We start from the raw sequence: 19,543 nt of genomic DNA on the forward strand, positions 1-19,543 counted from the left end.
AACAGTTTAAGGTTTTTATTTACAATAATGGAAAAATAAAGCAAACTACAAATCTGAACTAAGAACTACAACTGGAAGTGGCAGGCGGAACAAATACACTAACTCTAATCCAACAGGAACGAAGTGGCTAATCCATGGAAGGTACTACCTAGGCAGGAGAGTAAAGTACACAGGAAATACTACGGCAGAATCTACATTACGTAGAACTAATCAGGACTGGAAATGCTCCGCTAAACAGGGCGGGTAAGCAACTCTAGGAATACCCTAGCAGAGAAAAAACAACCAAAGATGATACGAAAGCGGGAATACGAAATAGAACGGAAGCTGTACAAGCAGCAAAACACTACACGACTGCACAAGACATACAAAGGCAAATAAAAAACCCTGAATCTAACAGTACGCTAAATAAGCTGCCAGCCTGGCTAAGGACCGGTAACTCAGCTGACAGGGAACCGAGTGGGAAGCCGGGGGAGTCATCAGGAGGTGAGGAGGTGGACGGCGGAGTGGAGCAGGAGACGGCGTGAGGAGACCAGAACCAGGTGAGGCGTGGATGCTCCGAGATGAGGAAGAATCCAGGGGACAGCGTGGCTACAAACGGCTGAGGACTGAAGGGAAATGGATCCAGGGTTTGAGTCCAGGCTGGAAAAACACAGAGTGGAAATCAGCCAAGACAAAACCCACAGAGAGCAGAACTAAACAAGAATCTCGACTGACTGACTGCTGCTTGTTCACGGTCTGGTTATGTGACTGATACTAGCCTGTAGACCTGCTGAGGTTTGGATCCCAGGGAGTAGATGATGAACCAATCCGCCTGCTCACTCCAGGTCAGCTGATTACAGGTGAGGAACACCTGTTGCCTCCTGCTAACCTGGTGGTTGACTCAGGAAGGGAGGGAGAGAGTCCTGCTGCTACCTGGAGCCGGGACACCTAGACAGGTGAACTACAGCGTCCATCTCAGAAGAACCCAGAGGACAACTGGATTTAGACTCTACCAAAGAATGAACTGGAAGTGTGACTGACTGTATGAAACCTGGAAAAAGGGCAGGACCAGATGTTTTCAGAACTGATTTGTACAGGAAAATTAAAACCTAATTGTTAGCACCACTCCTGTAAATGTTCTGGAGGCTTTTCAGAATGAGCTCCCCATCATCTATTCTTCTAATTATATTATTCCTTAAACAGGAAACCCCCGAACAAATGTGACAATATGAGACCAATCAGCTGGTTGAACTCTGACCTTAAAATATTCAGTAAAATTACAGCAAGATGGATACAAACCCGAATGCCAGACATTACTGATAGATTTATTTAAACCCAGCAGTTTATTGTCTGTAAATGTGTCTGGTTCTTCTTGTTTTTGTCAATTAAAGGGACTCAGAGCTGAGCTTTGGTCGAAACTCTGCAGTTTCACATAGAAGAAGAGGAAGTGAGATATTTCACACTACAACAGCTCTTCTGTCCTGACATTCAAACCAAATGTTTTCAACACTTCAACTTCCTGTCTCTGAGTCTGCTGTTGCTGTGGAAACCAAGGACAGTGTCCAGCTTGCTGGTTTAGTCCATCCTGAGGGGGGCGCTGCAGGGCCTGACAGACAGAGTGAGGAGCAGCTCAGGTTTTTAGTGTCTTTAGCTTTAAATGTTCTGAGCGGTTCATCGGTCGGATCACGGAGCGCTCAGAAACGCTCAGATCTGGTGATCCTCGAAGGAAAAAGCTGCTCACTTTATTATCCATCCTCACAGTTGAAGACTTGCAGAATAAAGTGGGTTTATTTTCACCTGAGGCTGCATACGGCTGTGTGGGAAGAAAAACTCAGAGAGTGAAACGCTCCTCTGGAAGAACACCAACTCTGCTGGGTCACATTCCAGAGTGCAGTCCAGGAAACCTCACTGGAAATTCAAGAGAAATTAGATGAATGTAACCCTCCCATTGTCCTCATTTATGGGCGCCAAAAAATATTGTTTCCTTGTCTGAAAAAAATCCCAAAATTCAGCAAAAAAATTCCCCAAATTTCTGAAAATTTGCAAAACCTTCAGGAAGAAAATTCCAATAATTCCTGAAAAGCTTCCCTTGAAAGTTTTACTTTTAAAAAAAAATCCCCCAAATTTGGCAAGAAAATTCTTGTAAATATTTTCAAAAAATTAGTAAAAACCTTCCAAAAAAATCCTATAAATATCTAAAGTGATTCCATATGTATTAGTAAAACTTCTAATATTTTCTTTAAGAACATTCACATAAAAATCAACCAAAATCCAGCGAAATTCACTGGATTTTGGTTGATTTTTTTGGTTAATGTTCTTAAGAGACATTTTTAAGATTTCTTTTTTCCACCAAAAAATGTTCAAAGATTTCCCAAAAATGTTGAAAATGTGGACATCAGAAGTTTCACTGTGAAAATGTATTTTTTTCCACATTTTCAAACTTTAAAACGGGTCAATTTGACCCGCAGGACGACACGAGGGTTAAACAACTGTTTCCTGCTGATGCGCTCAGTTCAAACACAGAATGACAAAATCTGAACCAGCAGCGGTTCAGATGAACTCCTTGGACTTTAGTGGTTCTGTTTGCTGTGTCAGGAACCATCTGCCTGAGACTGAAGGTCCTGAACACCTGAACACCTGGCTCACCTGCGAGTCAACAGGTGGACACAGGAAGAGTGTCCTGGGACAAGACGCCTCTGATAGGTCAGAACTCTCCTCTCTTCCTGCTGCCTTGTTCTGATTGGTCCAGCGCTGAGGTCAGTGGACGTATTCGGCCGATACGACCCGGTTTCCGCGGGCCGATCGGACCTTCAGCTCGTGGTAGCACTGGACGAAGCTGTGGTAGATGAAGGTGATGGGCAACGCCAGCAGGATGATGCCGCTCAACACGCAGAGTCCGCCCAGCACTCGGCCCGCCACCGTCACCGGATACATGTCGCCGTATCCCACCGTCGTCATGGAGATGATGACCCACCAGCAGGCGGCGGGGATGCTGGCGTAGTCCTGGCTTCCGGTCTCCGCGTCCAGGCCGTGCTCCAGCAGCTGTGCTAGCGCGCTGAAGATCGCCATGGCGACGCAGACGAAGACAAGGAGCATTACCATCTCGCGGTAGCAGCGCCGCAGCGTCAGGCCGAGCGTCTGCAGCCCCAGGAAGTGACGCGCCAGTTTAATCACCCAGAAGATCCGCATCATGCGCAGGATGCGCAGCGTGACGCCGGCACGCTGCATCTGGGAGTTCTCCCCCGTCAGGAACGTCACGGTAACGGAGACGTAGAACGGCAGGATGGCCAGAAGGTCGATGATGTTCAGAGGACGACGGACAAACTCCCATTTATCACGAGACACGAGGAAACGGACGATGCACTCAGCTGTGAACCAACCAATGCAAACCGCCTCGATGACCCTGCAGACAGGAGCCAATCACAAAGAAGAGACAGAGAGGACCAATGAACGTCTAGACAAACAAGAGGACCAATCAGAGCTGTCGTAGCACCAGCAGCGTGTTTTAGTGAGTGTTTCCTCAGCATCAGAGCCTCCAGAGTTTCATTCACATTTAAAGCTTCTCTTCCAAAAAGTTCACAGAAACACACAACACCAAATGTCTCCGGCTCTGTCATCGTGTTTTTCCATAAAAGTTGCTGAGCTTCATGGGAGAAGGAAACACCTTTTCAGAATAAAGTAGCAAACAGTCACATGACTGATCAGCTGTTTCTGACAGCATCAAACATGGCCGACATCAGCTGATCTGAAAGAACTGAAGGTATTCTAAATCTATTTAAACTAACCCTAATAAAGTTATTGTATTGTATTCCTGCTCTATTTCCATTTTCTGTTTCTTCTTCCTGTTAGATGTTTTTAGGGGGTTTGTTTCTGGCTCTTCCAGCTGATCAACCTCCAGGATTCTGCTCAGAGCATGGCTTCCTCCTCACAGAATACAGTCAACTGATATATAGCATGACTAAGGTATTATTATTATTATAATACCTCTATAATAACATGTGGATCTGATGCATGTGGCTGAGCACGATGTCTCTGCTGCAGCTCTTTAAACCAAACACAATCATTGTTGGTGCCGCTAAACTAAGGATGAAGCTTCAGATGGTGATGGAGAAACAGTTTGGATGGATTATTTGCAGCAGGGAGTTCTGTGATTAAAGTAAGTAATGAACTAAAACCAGCCAGCAGAGCTGCTTTACTGCACGACATATTCTGACTGAAACCAGATGGTTGTTGGGTTAGGGTTGGGGTCTAAAGCGTCTGATAAAGTGTAGAAGTGTGTCGGCTGCTGCTCACAGGTTTTTGTGTTTCTGTATAAATGGGATTTTAAAAACAGAGAAGCAGAAAACCTTGAGAAACTCTCAGCCTCTGGCAGATTTTTAAATGCATCTTTTGTCCGCTGAGTCAGATTCATTCACAGTGAAACACATAAAGCCTCCAGGGTGAACATGTGTCATACGTGTGTCTATCCACACGCCTACCTCTGTTGCTCCACGGTCTCAGCAGCCGTCCAGTCCGGTAAGGTGCTGGCACACAGCATCACCATGGAGATGACCACGAACAGCACCGACACCGAAGCCAGGATCTGCGCTGCCAGCGAGGAAGTGGGCTCCTCGAACGTCCTCCTCATCCTCTCCAGCCAGGGGCTCCGGGGCTCCTCGGGGCCTCGCGGCTCCTTCTCAGGAAAGTAGTGGATGAAGCAGTCGGACATGCGGTCGTCAAGGCGGCGCTGGCAGCAGGGCTGCAGGTCAGAGCTCTCCAGGCCCCAGTACAGCATCTCGTTGTAGAAGGACAGCTCACACATGTGCGGTACGAAGCGCAGCTTCCCGTGCTGCACGTACAGCATGATGAAGCTGAAGGCCTCGGAGTGGCGGTCGAAGAAGAACTCGTTCCGGTCACGGTCATAATCGTCGCAGAGCTCCAGCAGCTCGCTCTCCGACACGCAGCGATGCAGCCGGCTAAGTCTGCTGAGAGGGAGGTGCTTCATGAGCTCCGCCGAGAAGGAAAACCTGCGACCTCCAACGTTCAGGGTGCACAGACGGCTTCCAAACCTCATCTTCAGTCGGTTCCCAGACTCTGTCCTCTGCTGAGGAGACCACAGGCTGCTTCCAAACTTCATCTGCTGTGATCCAAACATGGAGATGATTTCTTGTTAGAGGAACATGCAGCTTATGTCTGCTGGAGATGCTGTCTGCTGCTACAGCCGTTCTGTTGCTGTTAAAGTCAGAGTCTATCTTCTGTAGAAACACAAGCTTCATCAACTGAAGCGACTCCCAAACCTTCTTCTTTCCAATGAAACCAGCAAGCATCTAGTTTTCTGCTGCTTTCATCTTAAACATCTTTTCATCTTCATGAGAAAACATCCGTTTCTTCCAAACATCTTCTTTACATCTTGAAGGAAACAGAGAATGTGTCAAAAACCAGCATGAAGCAGATTTTTCATTTCAGACGACCTCACTTCCTGCATCATCGGATATTTTCAGTCGAACTCTGAGCCAAAATCCAACCAGAGCGAACAGCTGACAGACGGAGTTCACTCTGTTCAACACTCACCAGAAATCAGCTTTAAATCCTCAACAGCAGCAGAACAAATCACAGCTGAGGATCCTGTTCCATCCTCCTCCTCCTCCTCGTCCTCCTCTTCCTCCTGTCTGAGGAGGATGATCAGTCGATGATTCCAACAGTTTGATTCACAAACTGAATGTGAACCTCCTCATCTTCCTTCCTCCTCTCCTCATCCTGCTTTGTTCTGCCTTCATTCTCTCATCATGCTGACAGATGAAACATTAAAGCACATCACAGATTCATGTTTCAGTCAACATCAGAGCAGAGATGAATAATGATGTGAGGAACTCAGAGCTGCTTCTGCAGAAACGTCTCCCTCTGCTGGAGAAGCTTCTTATTCTTCACTGTTTGTTTCTCACATCCATCAGATGAATCAAACTACCAGCCTCAGTGGAATGAATGCACCGCTGCCTTTACATGTTCTGCTCTAGATTTGCAAATATAACAAACAACTGAGCAACACAAACACTGCCTTATTGTCTCACTCCATTCACTCAGAAACACAGAGCATCATTCAGGACACTGCGGTAAAATTAGATCAAAACAAATTCATTTCATCCAAACAGTTCCAATACTTCCTGGGTCCAGACCAAAGCTGTTCTTCGTACTGCTGAAGCTCCATAAACCTCCAGAGAAGTGGACGTTCCCTCAGGAGGTTCCATGCGGTCGACCCATCGTCAGGAACTGTGGCTCAGAGTTGTATCAGACAGCAGAGTCCACCAGTTTCACAGAAACATGCCAGTTATGTGAAAGATACACATGATTTTATCAAGAAACTCAAAGGAAGCAAACACCACACAATGCATTCTTATTCTCAGTAGACACAAATATTGATGTGCCTCTGGGCCTCCAGGCTTTCAACAGGTTCCACTGATGAGATCCTGGTGCTGTTGGAGTTGAGTCTCACCACAAACGATCTGAGTTTAACGGTAAATACGACCTCCAGATACATGGAACGTCCAACAAGTTCACACCAGCAGATGGTGATCTGTCCATGTGGCTCTGGGAGGAAACAGCTTCTACAAAATGTAAAACTGTACCATCAATCTACTACCGTTAGTTAGACGACATATTTGGCATCTGGGAAGATTCATCACAGAGTTTGAACAGTTTTTGACAGTTTTCAACACACAACATTCAGCTATAACTATAACACACCACACACAACATTCAGCTAGAACTAGAACACACGACATTCAGCTGTAACTATAACACAACATTCAGCTATAACTATAACACACAACACACATCATTCAGCTGTAACTAGAACACACAACACACAACATTCAGCTAGAACTAGAACACACAACATTCAGCTGTAACTACAACACAACATTCAGCTATAACTATAACACAACACACAACATTCAGCTGTAACTAGAACACACAACATTCAGCTGTAATTAGAACACACAACACACAACATTCAGCTGTAACTAGAACACACAACATTCAGCTAGAACTAGAACACACAACATTCAGCTAGAACTAGAACACACAACACACAGAGACAGACACAGCTGGAGTCTATCCCAGCTGACTGAGGGTGAAGGCATGGTTCACCTGGACAGGTAACAGTCTGTCACAGGGCTCTGAAGCAGCATCTGTACCATATACACAAAATGGATAGAACCTTGGCTTTTTACAGAAACTTCCAGGAACATAGAATAGATAAGTTCCCCATTGTTGGACTGGAAAGTAATCAAAGTTGGTCAGAAGAACAAAGACAACAGACAGAAAGGAAATGGATGAACTGAAAACCTCCGATCCATCAGGACTCAATGACAGACTGGGGTACGATACTCTGTCTCCATCTCCTGGACATAAAATAAATTACAACCCAGATTTCTGATGGCATCAGGACAACAGGAGTAATTAGGATGGTGTCTCCTTTAAGATGAGCATGGCCATAGGATTTATTTATCGGATGACATTTATTTATCTGTTTTACTTACTAGATGTGATGGTTTGCTCTTTTATTGGATTGATGTGATTTATTTTACAATGTTTTCCATGTTTCTACAATTAATTTACATGAGCCCTGGATAAGGCCTTACCCTTTATGTAGTATATTTAATGCCAGAGCCATACACCCTAAGAGGAAACTATGAACCACTTTCAGTGTTAGTTGTACTTTGTATTTTTCATCCATGTTACTATGATCATGCATGTATCCAACTGTGTGTTATCTGTTCCTTGTTCTCCACCCCCTCTTCTCCCATCCCTCCCCCTCTACCTCTATCTCTACCTCTCTACCTCTACCCCTCTATCTCTACCCCTCTACCTCTATCTCTACCTCTACCTCTACCCCTCTACCTCTACCTCTACCTCTCTATCTCTACCTCTACCCCTCTATCTCTACCTCTACCCCTCTACCTCTACCTCTACCTCTCTATCTCTACCTCTACCCCTCTATCTCTACCTCTACCCCTCTATCTCTACCTCTACCCCTCTATCTCTATCTCTACCTCTACCTCCATCCCTCTATCTCTACCCCTCTACCTCTTCTGTCCCTCTCTACCCTCCTTCCAGCAGCAGATGGGTTCCCCCACATAAAGATCCAGGTTCTGTTCCAGGTTTCTTCCTGTTAAAATGGTGTTTTTCTGCCACTGTCTCCTTAGGGCTGCTCTGGGGGTTCATATGGGTTCTGGAAAGCATCTTGAGATAATTTGACTGTAATTGGTTCTATATAAATAAAATTGAATTGAATTGAATCATGAAGCACTTAGAATATTTATTGTATTTATCTTTATTTATTTTTATCTAATTTCTTAATATGGACACACATCTGAAATGTTTTTATGAACACATGCTTACTTTGGATAAGTTCAGCCTCTTTAAACTGATTCCCAGTATGTTTCATTATATTTAACCCTCCTGCTGTCTTCATTTACGAGCACCAAAAACTATAGTTTCCTTGTCTGAAAAAAATCCAAAAATTCAGCAATTTTTATTTTTTTTTTTTACAAATTTCTGACAATTTGCAAAACCTTCAGGAAGAAAATTCCAATAATTCCTTAAAAGTTTCCCTTAAAAGTTTTATTTTTAAAAAAATCCCCCAAATTTGTCAAGAAAATTCTTGTAAATATTTTCAAAAAATGAGTAAAAAACTTCCAAAAAATCCTAAAAATATCTAAAGTGATTCCATATATATCAGTAAAACTTCTATTTTCTTTAAGAACATTCACATAAAAATCAACCAAAATCCAGCGAAATTTGCTGGATTTTTGTTGATTTTTTTGGTGAATGTTCTTAAGAAACATTTTTAACATTTCTTTTTTTCCACTAAAAAATGTTCAAAGATTTCCCAAAAATGTTGAAAATGTGGACATCAGAAGTTTCACTGTGAAAATTATTTTTTTTCCACATTTTCAAACTTTAAAACGGGTCAATTTTGACCCACATGACGACATAAGGGTTAAACTGGTTCCCAGTAGGTTTCATTCTATTTAAACTGGTTCCCAGCATGCTGATTGTGTAAAGCTGGAATGTTTCCAGTATACTTCCTGAAATAAGAACAATAAACTGAATTTGTGTTTGTGAATTATTCCAGACTACTGAACTAAAACACACCAAGCTGTGATCCATGAATGTGATTAACCCCAGTTAGAAAACAACAGCTTGTTTTCCACATTTCTCTGTCACAGAAACATTTGTTCAGGATCTGCAGCACAGACGGATCATTTCAGGACCAACTGCTCTCCAGGAACTTGGTCCTCAGACTACACAACAATAAATATGTGTTTTGGAGCAGGGCTTTGGATCAATCAAAGCTTTTCTGAACTTTATTGGTCCCAGGCCATCTTCAGCAGTCTTTGAGCTGAGCCAGTTTCCACCGGTTTCCTTTAAAAACTCTTTGTTAAATCTTTAAAAGGAGAAACAAGTTCCTGAAAGAAATGTGGAGTTTTTCTGTCCAGAGGATTGTTGAACGCTACAGGTGTCCTTCTGTGGAAACATCTGGAGAACTTTGATGTTAGAGAGGAGAAGCTGCCGACATCAGAGAAAACAAGTTCAGCCAATCAGCATCTGTCCTCTCTGACTTCAACCAATCAGCAGCGCTGTAAGTCTCATCCTACCGGAGGAGGACGTTTTTCTCCCTGAAAATGTCTGAGTTTCTGCAGTTTTTTGTCCTCTTGCTGATTATTAACTGTAACCTGAGACACCTGACCTGAACCAACCAATCAGGAGACACTGTTTTCCCTGTTCATGACACCTGTACAGGTGGAGAATTCACTCATTTGAACTGTATCAGGGCTTAAAGGTGTGAATAATTAAGGGCATGGCCATTTTGAGTGACAGTTCATATCACGCCCCCCATTGGCTGGTTTCTGGACCAATTGGTTGTGGGAGGAGTCAGGTCCTGCCGTTATGGTGAAGGGCGGAGCTTCAGGAACCATTGTGGAGTTCAATCATCTGCAAAGTCTATGGTTTTAACTGGAATTTCTTACCCTGATGTCACTGTGATGTCACTGTGCTGTCTGTGTTGCTGTTGGATAAAGTTTTTGAAGTGCTGCTGAACGTCCTGCAGCAGGACACTACCTCACCTTGACCTGCTGCAGGTGAAAGCGTTGCGTGCTGCGTTAACAGGATCAGAGAGTAAATCTGCTGCTCAGCTTCACTTTAATCGCTGATCGTTCTTCATCTCCTCTGTCGGCTCTCGACTGACCGCTGACCCTCCGTTCAGGCATCACGTCTCCAGCTGCCATCTTAAACCAAGGATTTTCAGCTTCAGCAGCAGGAGCTTCAGCAGCAGGAGCTTCAGCAGCGACAGTGTTTGTCTGAAGTCGTATATCTGGCTGCAGCAGGAACCTCTGAAGGACCTGTCTTAGCTCCGCCCCCAGGACCCTGGGATCCTCCATGTGTCATGGCGGCCATCCTTGGCCCTCAGCTGACTTCAGGGAAGTTAATCTTTTCTTCTGAGCTCATTAACAGTCTTATCTGCTCAGCTGTAAGGACCTGCACACTGTAGAAAACACTGAAGAAAATGATCAAATAAAAACTCGTGAAAACTTTAAATCCCAGCAAAAACACTGGAACCAGCAGGATGAAACACCAGACTGGAAACATGTCTGAGTAGATTCTATCATCCAGGAGGAGGTGAGCCTCAGACCTGCAGTAGAAGCAGCTGGACTTCCCTCAGACTTCCTCACTTCAACCTGACGGCTGCAGTCTCAGCTCACTGTCTGGTACTGACCCAGAGCTCAGAGGAGCTGGTGGTGAAGGACCTTCAGACATCAAACTGGACCAGCAGAGGATCTACAGCCACTTATCAGCTTCTTCTAATGCAGCTCAACTGACAGTTGAATGGGAAGACAATAAATCCCTGCAACTCCCCACCAGCCAATCAGAACCGAGTAAGTCTGAGATGAAGGTGAAACGTCTTCAAGAACATCAAACAGAAGTCCAGCTGCTTCTGACTGAAGTTATGAGGACCACTGCACTGGAAAACAACACAACAAAAAGCAGTAAACACTGTGATGGACAGGATCTATCCACTAATTACATCAGCAAATAATATCTATTTATTATACCAACTACTAATAATATAAACTAATAATATCTATTTATTATATCAACTAATCCAATTTTTTCCTAGTCTTTATTATGTGTGGGACAGTGCAGTGAGACAGGAAATGTGAGGAGAAGAGTGGAGGGAAAATGGTCACAGGCTGGATGAACCCAGACTGCTGCATCGGGACTATAGCCCTGTTTATGGGACTATACTTCCTGTTTGGAAGGTGTGTGTATAGGTGTGTACAGGTGTGTACAGGTGTGTGTATAGGTGCATTTGAAGGTGTGTACAGGTGTGTTTCCATATCCAGGAGGTGGATAAAAGATGAGTCAAGCAGTTTGAATTCAGTCACAATCTTTTTTTAATCTTATCAAACACAGCGACTACAAACTCCATCCGACCCACAACATCAGACTGAAAACATCACAACTCAGGAACATACAAATATTAGCTGTCAGTGAAACCCTGGACGACTACTGACTGAATTAACTGACCTCAGAGCTGCACACTGGAGCTGCTTCCTGCCCAGTACTCCCAATAAACACCAGCACTACTTCACTGTGTGCTGGTTGGTTGGTTTGGCTGCAGGTTGACGGTAAAAAACACTCGTGTTTGGAACCAGAATCCTCCTGACAGGAAACCAGAGGGCCACATGTTCACCCTGAACTCCGTCTGCCAGGCTCAGTCCAGCATCATCATTAGCTATGTTAGCTAGCTGCTCAGCTCAACAACAAAATACACAACATGCCAGAGAAGCTGTTTGCTCCATAAAGAAAATGTTAAAAAGACGCTGACAAAGAAAAATTCATGAATCATCAATTAAATACTTGTATGTACATCTATAATACCTGTTTATACCTGTGTATGTACACCTCATATACTTTTGTTATACAGCTCTTTGTATTAATGTGCACACCTGTGTGTATAGGTGTATGTACAGACATGTGAACACAGTGCTCTCTGTACAGGTGTACACTCCTGTGAATAGAGGTCTGTATTCACCTCCTGCTGGTCAGAAGTGGCACTACTAAGTATTTTAGTTTTTTCTATTTGATGTTCCGCCGTCTGTTTCCATGCCAACCAGGTCGGACAGCGAAGGTAAAGAGCCCAACCGTTACTGAGACGCTTGTGTTTCAGGTAAATTACATGTTTGGCAAAAATCCTCCAAATGTAAAAAGAGCTTTATTAATGCTTAGCGCTCTGAGCTGGAGAAACAGAAACTTAAACACTTCACTTCTCAGATGAGAGCAGTTCAGCAGCAAATCAGGTGAGTCAGGCATCAGGCCGACAGGTGAGTCCGGCATCAGGCCGACAGGTGAGTCCGGCATCAGGCCGACAGCTGGTACTAAAGGGCGGTGACTTAATGTGAATCCTGACCAGGAGCTTTAGTTACAGTAAATTAAAAATAAACTTTGTTCAACATATTTACAGAAAATATCCACATCTTTAAATGACTTGTTCACTTTGAACGTGTGTGTGTGTGTGTGTGTGTGTGTGTGTGTGTGTGTGTGTGTGTGTGTGTGTGTGTGTGTGTGTGTGTGTGTGTGTGTGTGTGTGAATACAACAGGTGAACTCCTGATTCCCTTCGTTGGGGGGAGGTGGCGGTTGGTGGTGAGGGGAGTGGGGAGCCTCAGTCCTCCGTGGTGGGTGGGGCTATCACGCCTCAGGTGCGTCCCCGCCCTCCTCCACCTGGTTGGTCTTCCCCATCGTCTTCACCTTGCTCAGCACGTCGGCGAACGTCTCCTTGACGCCTTTCTCCAGCAGCCAGCCTTCACTCTCACACTCCGGGTTCTCCGGATCCGCCATGGTCTCCAGAGCCGTGCACAGGTACTTCAGCCCCGCCATGTCCACCGACTGACACACAAACACACACAGGACGACACGCATCATGTGACATCATACTAGTGAGAGGCTTTGATTTGTTAAAGGTGCTGCAGGTGTTTCAGATGTGACCTGTTCATGTGTGAGTGAGTGCTCTGTTCTGTGAGGATCTCTGAGGGATTCACTCAGCTGGTTAGTAGTACTAGTAGTACTGGTGATACTAGTGGTATTAGTGGTACTGGTGATACTAGTGGTACTAGTGGTACTGGTGATACTAGTGGTACTAGTGGTACTGGTGATACTAGTGGTATTAGTGGTACTGGTGATACTAGTGGTACTAGTGGTACTGGTGATACTAGTGGTACTAGTGGTACTGGTGATACTAGTGGTACTAGTGGTACTGGTGATACTAGTGGTACTAGTGGTACTGGTGATACTAGTGGTACTAGTGGTACTGGTGATACTAGTGGTACTAGTGGTACTAGTAGTACTGGTGATACTGGTGGTACTAGTGGTACTAGTGGTACTAGTAGTACTGGTGATACTAGTGGTACTAGTGGTACTGGTGATACTAGTGGTACTGGTGATACTAGTGGTACTAGTGGTACTAGTAGTACTGGTGATACTAGTGGTACTAGTGGTACTGGTGATACTAGTGGTACTAGTGGTACTGGTGATACTAGTGGTACTAGTGGTACTGGTGATACTAGTGGTACTAGTAGTACTGGTGATACTAGTGGTACTAGTGGTACTGGTGGTACTAGTGGTACTAGTGGTACTGGTGATACTGGTGGTACTAGTGGTACTAGTGGTACTAGTAGTACTGGTGATACTAGTGGTACTAGTGGTACTGGTGATACTAGTGGTACTAGTGGTACTAGTAGTACTGGTGATACTAGTGGTACTAGTGGTACTAGTGGTACTAGTGGTACTGGTGATACTAGTGGTACTAGTGGTACTGGTGATACTAGTGGTACTGGTGATACTAGTGGTACTGGTAGTACTGGTGGTACAAGTAGTACTAGTTGGTGTTAACTAGTAGGATCCTGCTGTTGTCTGAGTTCTAGTAATCCTAGAGTTACTTTACAAACAGAAGTCTGTTTTTCTCTAAGGATTGTGTGTTTTTCTTGTAACTTTGTTGTACTTCGATCAGTTTCCAACAGAACTTTCCTCTTCACCTGTCACTGATTGGACGGCTGTCCAGTCCTGTCCTCCAATCAGGACAATGTGTGCAGCTGATCGGTTGTTAGCTGGTTTGTTCTTTCTTCTACTGAGCTCTAAACCTCAACCACCCTGCTGGAGGCTCTCTGGGCTGATTGAGTTCAGGATGTTGGTTTTAAAGCCTTCAGGTCAAACTTGTTGTTTTGACCCACATTCCAAATCATCTGATCTTCCCAGAATGCAACCTGCTGCTGCTGCAGGTAGATTAACCCCCAGAATAGTTCTGATCCTCTGAGAGCCTGCAGCCAATCAGCAGCCAATCAGCATCCTCCGAGTCACAGCAGCAGGAGTCACGGTTGACACACACACACACACACACACACGACACACACCAACAGTTTCACTCCACCGAGAGTCAGGCTGAACATCATGTGATGGAAAACTGCTTCAGTAAATAACTAAACACAGAGTTTAATAAAGTGTTGAGAGTTTATTAAAGTGTTTCTGGGTCTGGCGGGTTGGAGCAGAACATCAGCTGATGCTAATCACTGCTAATCAATCATGCCGTTAACCTGCTGTTTTCTTCAGTTAATTTGCTGCTGATTATCTCCTCTCAGATGATTAAGAGGAGGAGTTATCCTGCCCTCACCTCCAGGAGAAAGTCCTCCAAAGGATTCACCTGTTTTATTGGTTCTCAGATAAAACTCCTGACAACACCTGACCCCGCCCCCCTGGCCAATCAGACACGTGATCAGCAGGTAACCGTAGCGATGGTTTCAGCTACAGCAGGTGGCCACAGGTACCTTCAGGTTTCATCAGGCTGTCGTCTCATTGGCTGAGTGTCTGATAGGTAGACACACCTGGAGAAGGGAAACCCAGACTCACCTGGTCGGGAGCTTCAGCATTGCTCATGGCTAGGCTAGGTGTTCCCACCTGTTCCAAAGTTTATGCTAAGCTATGCTAACTGACGTGAGGTGGACCAATCAGAAGTCTTCACTGACTGTTCCCTGCAGCCACTGAGCGGCCCAGGCTGGATGCTGATTGGTTGAAGCTGCGTGTGGGCGGGGTCTTACCTCCAGGACAATGGTGAGGATGACGAGCGCCCCGATGCTGTTCATCATGCTGCTGTAGTAGGAGAACAGCGCCTCCCGGCAGCCGCGGACCCAGATGTTGAGCTCCTCTGTGCGGTGGTCGTAGTCGTAGTGGGCGGAGTTATTGGTCAGGTGGTGCTGGATGCAGGGGCGGGGCGAGCCGGGGTTACAGCAGCTGAAAGGGACGCTGTCCATCAGGTACTTCCCCTCAACGTTACTGAGGACACGGCTGTAGGACACAACAGAACCAATAGAACCATGTAGAACCACTCAGAACCATTCAGAACCAATAGAATCCCTGAGAACCATTCAGAACCAATAGAACCATTCAGAACCATGTAGAACCACTCAGAACCATTCAGAACCAATAGAATCACTGAGAACCATTCAGAAACATTTAGAACCAATAGAACCACTGAGAACCATTCAGAACCAATAGAACCATTCAGAACCATTTAGAACCACTCAGAACCATTCAGAATCATTCAGAACCAATAGAATCATTCAGAACAATTTAGAACCATACAGAACCATTCAGAACCAATAGAATCATTCAGAACAATTTAGAACCATACAGAACCATTTAGAATCATTCACAACCAATCAGGGTTTTAAAGACTAACCAGGATCCCAGCATCTCATTCCAGACACTGGGACATGTTACTGGGATTAAAAGAACCAAACTGGTTTAAATCATTTATCAGACAGATTCCAGTTTGTTCATGATGAGGATTCTTCCACCAGAGTTAGTTGTGGAGTTTCTCAGGGTTGTATTAGAACCAACACCAGAGTCAGAGGAGCCAGTCCCTCTATTCAGCAAGAAACCAACATCCAGCTGGAATCAACTCAGACCCACAGAGTTCTCCAGGAACGTGGACATCATGATGGATGACCAGCTAACCTCCAGGGTTCATGAGTCCTCTGCTGCTCAGTTCATCCTGGAGAACATCAGGAAGATCAGACCCTTCCTGTCTGAACATGCAGCTCCTTACTGGAGGCCTCCTTCCATGCAGGTCAAACCTCTGCAGATGATCCAGAACGCAGCAGAACGTCTGTTTTCCATCCAGAAACATCTCATGTCACCCCGCTGTTCAGATCGCTGCATTAAACTCTAAACTCTGACTCCTACATTCAGAACAAAATGAAAACATCTCCTCCTACCTGAACCCTTCAGGTCTCCACTCCCTCCATCTCTCTACACTCGGCCAAAGGTTCCTGATCTGACCTCCAGAGCAGGACCAGTCCACAGCTGGACTCTTCTCTGTGGTTCCCGGTGGCTGAACCCGTTACCAAACTCTGTTCAGTCTTTAAGAAAAGACCAGCGCTTCACTTGACAGAATGCAAAGTAAAAAAAAAAAAATAATAATAATAATCCTATTCTGTCTACTTCCTGTAGAACCACGGTCCTTTTATCACACGAGAACTTGTTTTATGGTTCTTATCCAGGATGTTCTCTGACTAGATCCTTGCTTGTGTTGGGTCTACTCTCAGATGGACGTCACTGTGGATGAAAGCATCTGATCAGTGAAACTGTAGAACTGTATTAGAACCAACACCACAGTCAGTTGTGGAGTTCCTCAGGGTTCTGTGTTAGAACCAGTATTATTTATTTTGTACATGTTCCTCTTAGACAGTATTATTAGGAAACACTACAGAAATATCCGTCGTTATGCAGACAACACCCAGTTCTATTTATCTATGGAACCAGATGGAACCAATCAGTTGGTGGAACTCCAACATGTCTGAAGGACATAAAGGTCTGGATGACTTGGAACCTTCTTCATTTAAATCCAGACAAACTGAGGTTCTTGTGTTTGAAACACTCCATCTAACCAGATAGTTCCACTAGATGGCGCTGCCTCCAGTTCTACTGTAGAGAACCTTGGAGTTCTCTCTGACCAGCATCTGTCCTTCAACATATAAACCAGTCTGTAGGACAGCTTTCCTTCATCTAATGCTGTAAAATCAGAAACCTCTGGTCTCAGAGTGATGCTGAGGAACTAGTCCATGCATTTAGAACTTCCAGGCTGGAGTACTGTAGTTCCTGATGATCAGGAGGTCCCAATAATTCTAGCAGTAAGAAGAAGCAGAATGGGAGGTAGAACCTTCAGTTAGCAGCTCCATCGTATCTTAAAGACCTGATTGTTCCAGATCCTCCTATCAGAACCCTTCCCTCTCAGACTGCAGCTTCACTGCTGGTTCCAGAGGTTCCAGAAGCAGAACCTTCAGTTATCAGCTCCTCTGTGGTGGAACCAGCTCCCAGTTTGGGTTCTGGAGGCAGACAGCCCCTCTGCTTTAAGACCAGGTTTAGAATGTTCCTCTGAGCTGATGGTTGAGCTGCTCAGGATCAGCTGATCTGTCCCTCAGTTCTGCTTCTTCAGATTCCCATGATGCACTGGGCTCGTCTCCATACAGGTAGATCTCACCTTTACATCCACTGACTGTTCTCTGGAGCGTCACGTCTCTGATCGACACTTTCTGTTCTCACAGACCCTCCACCCTCACCTCCACCCTTCTCTGGCTCTGGTTCTGGTTCTGGTTCTGGTCCTACACTAGTTTTTTTGGTCAAAGGAAACATTGGATTGTTGGTTCTCTGTTTAAAGCTCTTCCAGATCCTGAGGAATGTCTGTTTGTCCGGTCGGTACTGAACACATTTACTGAAGTTAAAAACCTGATAAACTATAAAACAGATTCCAGAACCTGACACTTATTTTTCCACCTGTGATGTCACTGGTTTCCATGGTGAAGGGGCGGGCCTGAGGGTGACTGACAGGAGGTTCAAATTGGATCATGGGAAATAATCATCTCAGGGATGAGTAATATCTCTTAAACGCATTAACACAAAAACACGACATGGAAACACGCAAACACGGATGTTAAACACGCTTCAGATGTGCAGCCACTGATCATACATGACGTGTGTTTAACGGTCAGACCTGTCCTACCTCCTGGTGGGAGAAGGAAGCTTTAAGCTCGTCATGCCAGATCCTGACAGATTATAGTCTTAGAGAGCAGAAGAACATCGAGCTCCTGCACGGGAACCTTTCCCTCCTTAAGTCTTCACTGATCCTCGGCTCACCTTTAAACTGAACCCTGAGCTCTGAAGGTTTCATTTTCCCTCAATAAACACCGGAAGATGAAATGCTGCAGCTTTAAATCAGGATGTTTCGGATCCCAGTTTGAGACTAAATTCTAACAAACAAAAGAAACTGGTTGCAGTGATCAGCTTCTGATCAGCTGGACTCACATCAGGAGATCATGTATCTGTAGGTCAAACAGGAAGCAGCTAACGGGTTCTGGTTCTGGTTCTGCTCGGTACTCACTCTTTGACCACGTCATTGCTCATGTCCAGGTAGCGGTTGCTGATCCACTGCACCTCGAACCAATCCCTGAAGTTGTTGTTGCCGCAGCAGCGGAACTCGATCTGCGTCATGTCCAGCGTCCTCTTCATGAAGCAGCGTCCCGGCGTGTCCGTGTCCTTGTAGAACTTGATGCCGTTCTTCAGGCCCTCGGCCAGCGTCAGGTACACGGCGAACTGCATGAGGAAGCAGAGCAGTGCCACCAGCAGCAGTAGCACGTTGAAGCCGCAGCACAGCAGCAGGAACATCTTCAGCATCGGCTTCCACTTGGAGAACTTGTTGGGGTCCAGGGAGTCGTGGCAGACCTTCCCCCCGAAGGCGTTGATCCCGCAGGCCAGTGCGCCCACCAGCATCAGCAGGTTGGGCACCAGGTGGTTCTCGTTGTTGTCCATCATCTCGCTCCTCTTGCGCAGTTCGATCTTGAAGAAGATGCCGAGGCTGAAGATGAGGATTCCCACGATGACGGAGAGCCAGTAGAGCATCCATAGGCCCTGAGCCAGCTTCACTCGCTTCTGCAGGGTGAACTTCACCGGCATGAACGGCATTTTGTCGTCTCTAAAAACTCACCAAAGCTACTGAAGTCACTAAAAGTCCGGAATCAATAAGAAACAGCTGCACGGTCTGAGATCCTTCAGTTTAGAGGTTTAATCAGCTGAACTCCTGGATTCAGAGCCATAACGCCGAGCTGCACGTCAGGACAGTCCATACCTGGGGGGGTCTGCCATGGAGGTCCTGAAGCGACCGAGCAGCGTCTTGCAGCAGCGTGGAGGCGTGAATGAGCAGCAGCGCCTCACGCTAAAGCCTCCACAGCTCTGATCTCATTACAGCAGATCAGCCGCCGCCGCTAATCCTCCATCTTACTGCTAATGGGTTTGATGCTAAGCAGCAGCTTCCTGCTCTCACCTGCCTCGCACAGGTGAGCCTCCGCCACAGAAAGCAGGTTGAAGAGGGGTCATTACCGTGGCAACAGACTGTCCAATCACACGGTTTACATGAATTTATTTCTGTCAGATCTTTACACATTTGGTTGAATTTTTCATGATTTGGGTTTAGTTTGG

At 45.4% G+C, this 19,543-nt stretch overlaps 2 protein-coding genes across 3 annotated transcripts; both read right to left on the reverse strand.

Moving 5' to 3' along the window:
* LOC111586054 (potassium voltage-gated channel subfamily G member 3-like) lies at window positions 1-5,844 on the reverse strand. Of its 2 annotated transcripts, XR_002747925.3 has the most exons (3): window positions 4,458-5,844; window positions 2,626-3,382; window positions 1-639 (listed from the first exon to the last, which is right to left on the reverse strand). XR_002747925.3 is itself a non-coding variant. In XM_035941752.2 (2 exons), the coding sequence occupies exons 1-2, from the start codon at window positions 5,111-5,113 to the stop codon at window positions 2,737-2,739; spliced, it is 1,302 nt and encodes a 433-aa protein (XP_035797645.1). In that variant the 5' UTR covers window positions 5,114-5,842; the 3' UTR covers window positions 1-2,736. The 2 variants fall into 2 exon arrangements, 1 of the variants encoding a protein (XP_035797645.1); XM_035941752.2 differs by having other exon boundaries at window positions 1-3,382; window positions 4,458-5,842.
* A 5,552-nt stretch (window positions 5,845-11,396) lies between these two features.
* On the reverse strand, window positions 11,397-19,274 carry prph2b (peripherin 2b (retinal degeneration, slow)). Its single transcript, XM_023295730.3, has 3 exons — window positions 18,450-19,274; window positions 15,109-15,355; window positions 11,397-12,907 (listed from the first exon to the last, which is right to left on the reverse strand). The coding sequence occupies exons 1-3, from the start codon at window positions 19,028-19,030 to the stop codon at window positions 12,710-12,712; spliced, it is 1,026 nt and encodes a 341-aa protein (XP_023151498.1). The 5' UTR covers window positions 19,031-19,274; the 3' UTR covers window positions 11,397-12,709.
* Between the last annotated feature and the right edge of the window lie 269 nt (window positions 19,275-19,543).

The sequence above is a fragment of the Amphiprion ocellaris genome, chromosome 16 (genome assembly GCF_022539595.1).
Source record: "Amphiprion ocellaris isolate individual 3 ecotype Okinawa chromosome 16, ASM2253959v1, whole genome shotgun sequence".
Taxonomy (NCBI): Eukaryota; Metazoa; Chordata; class Actinopteri; family Pomacentridae; genus Amphiprion; species Amphiprion ocellaris.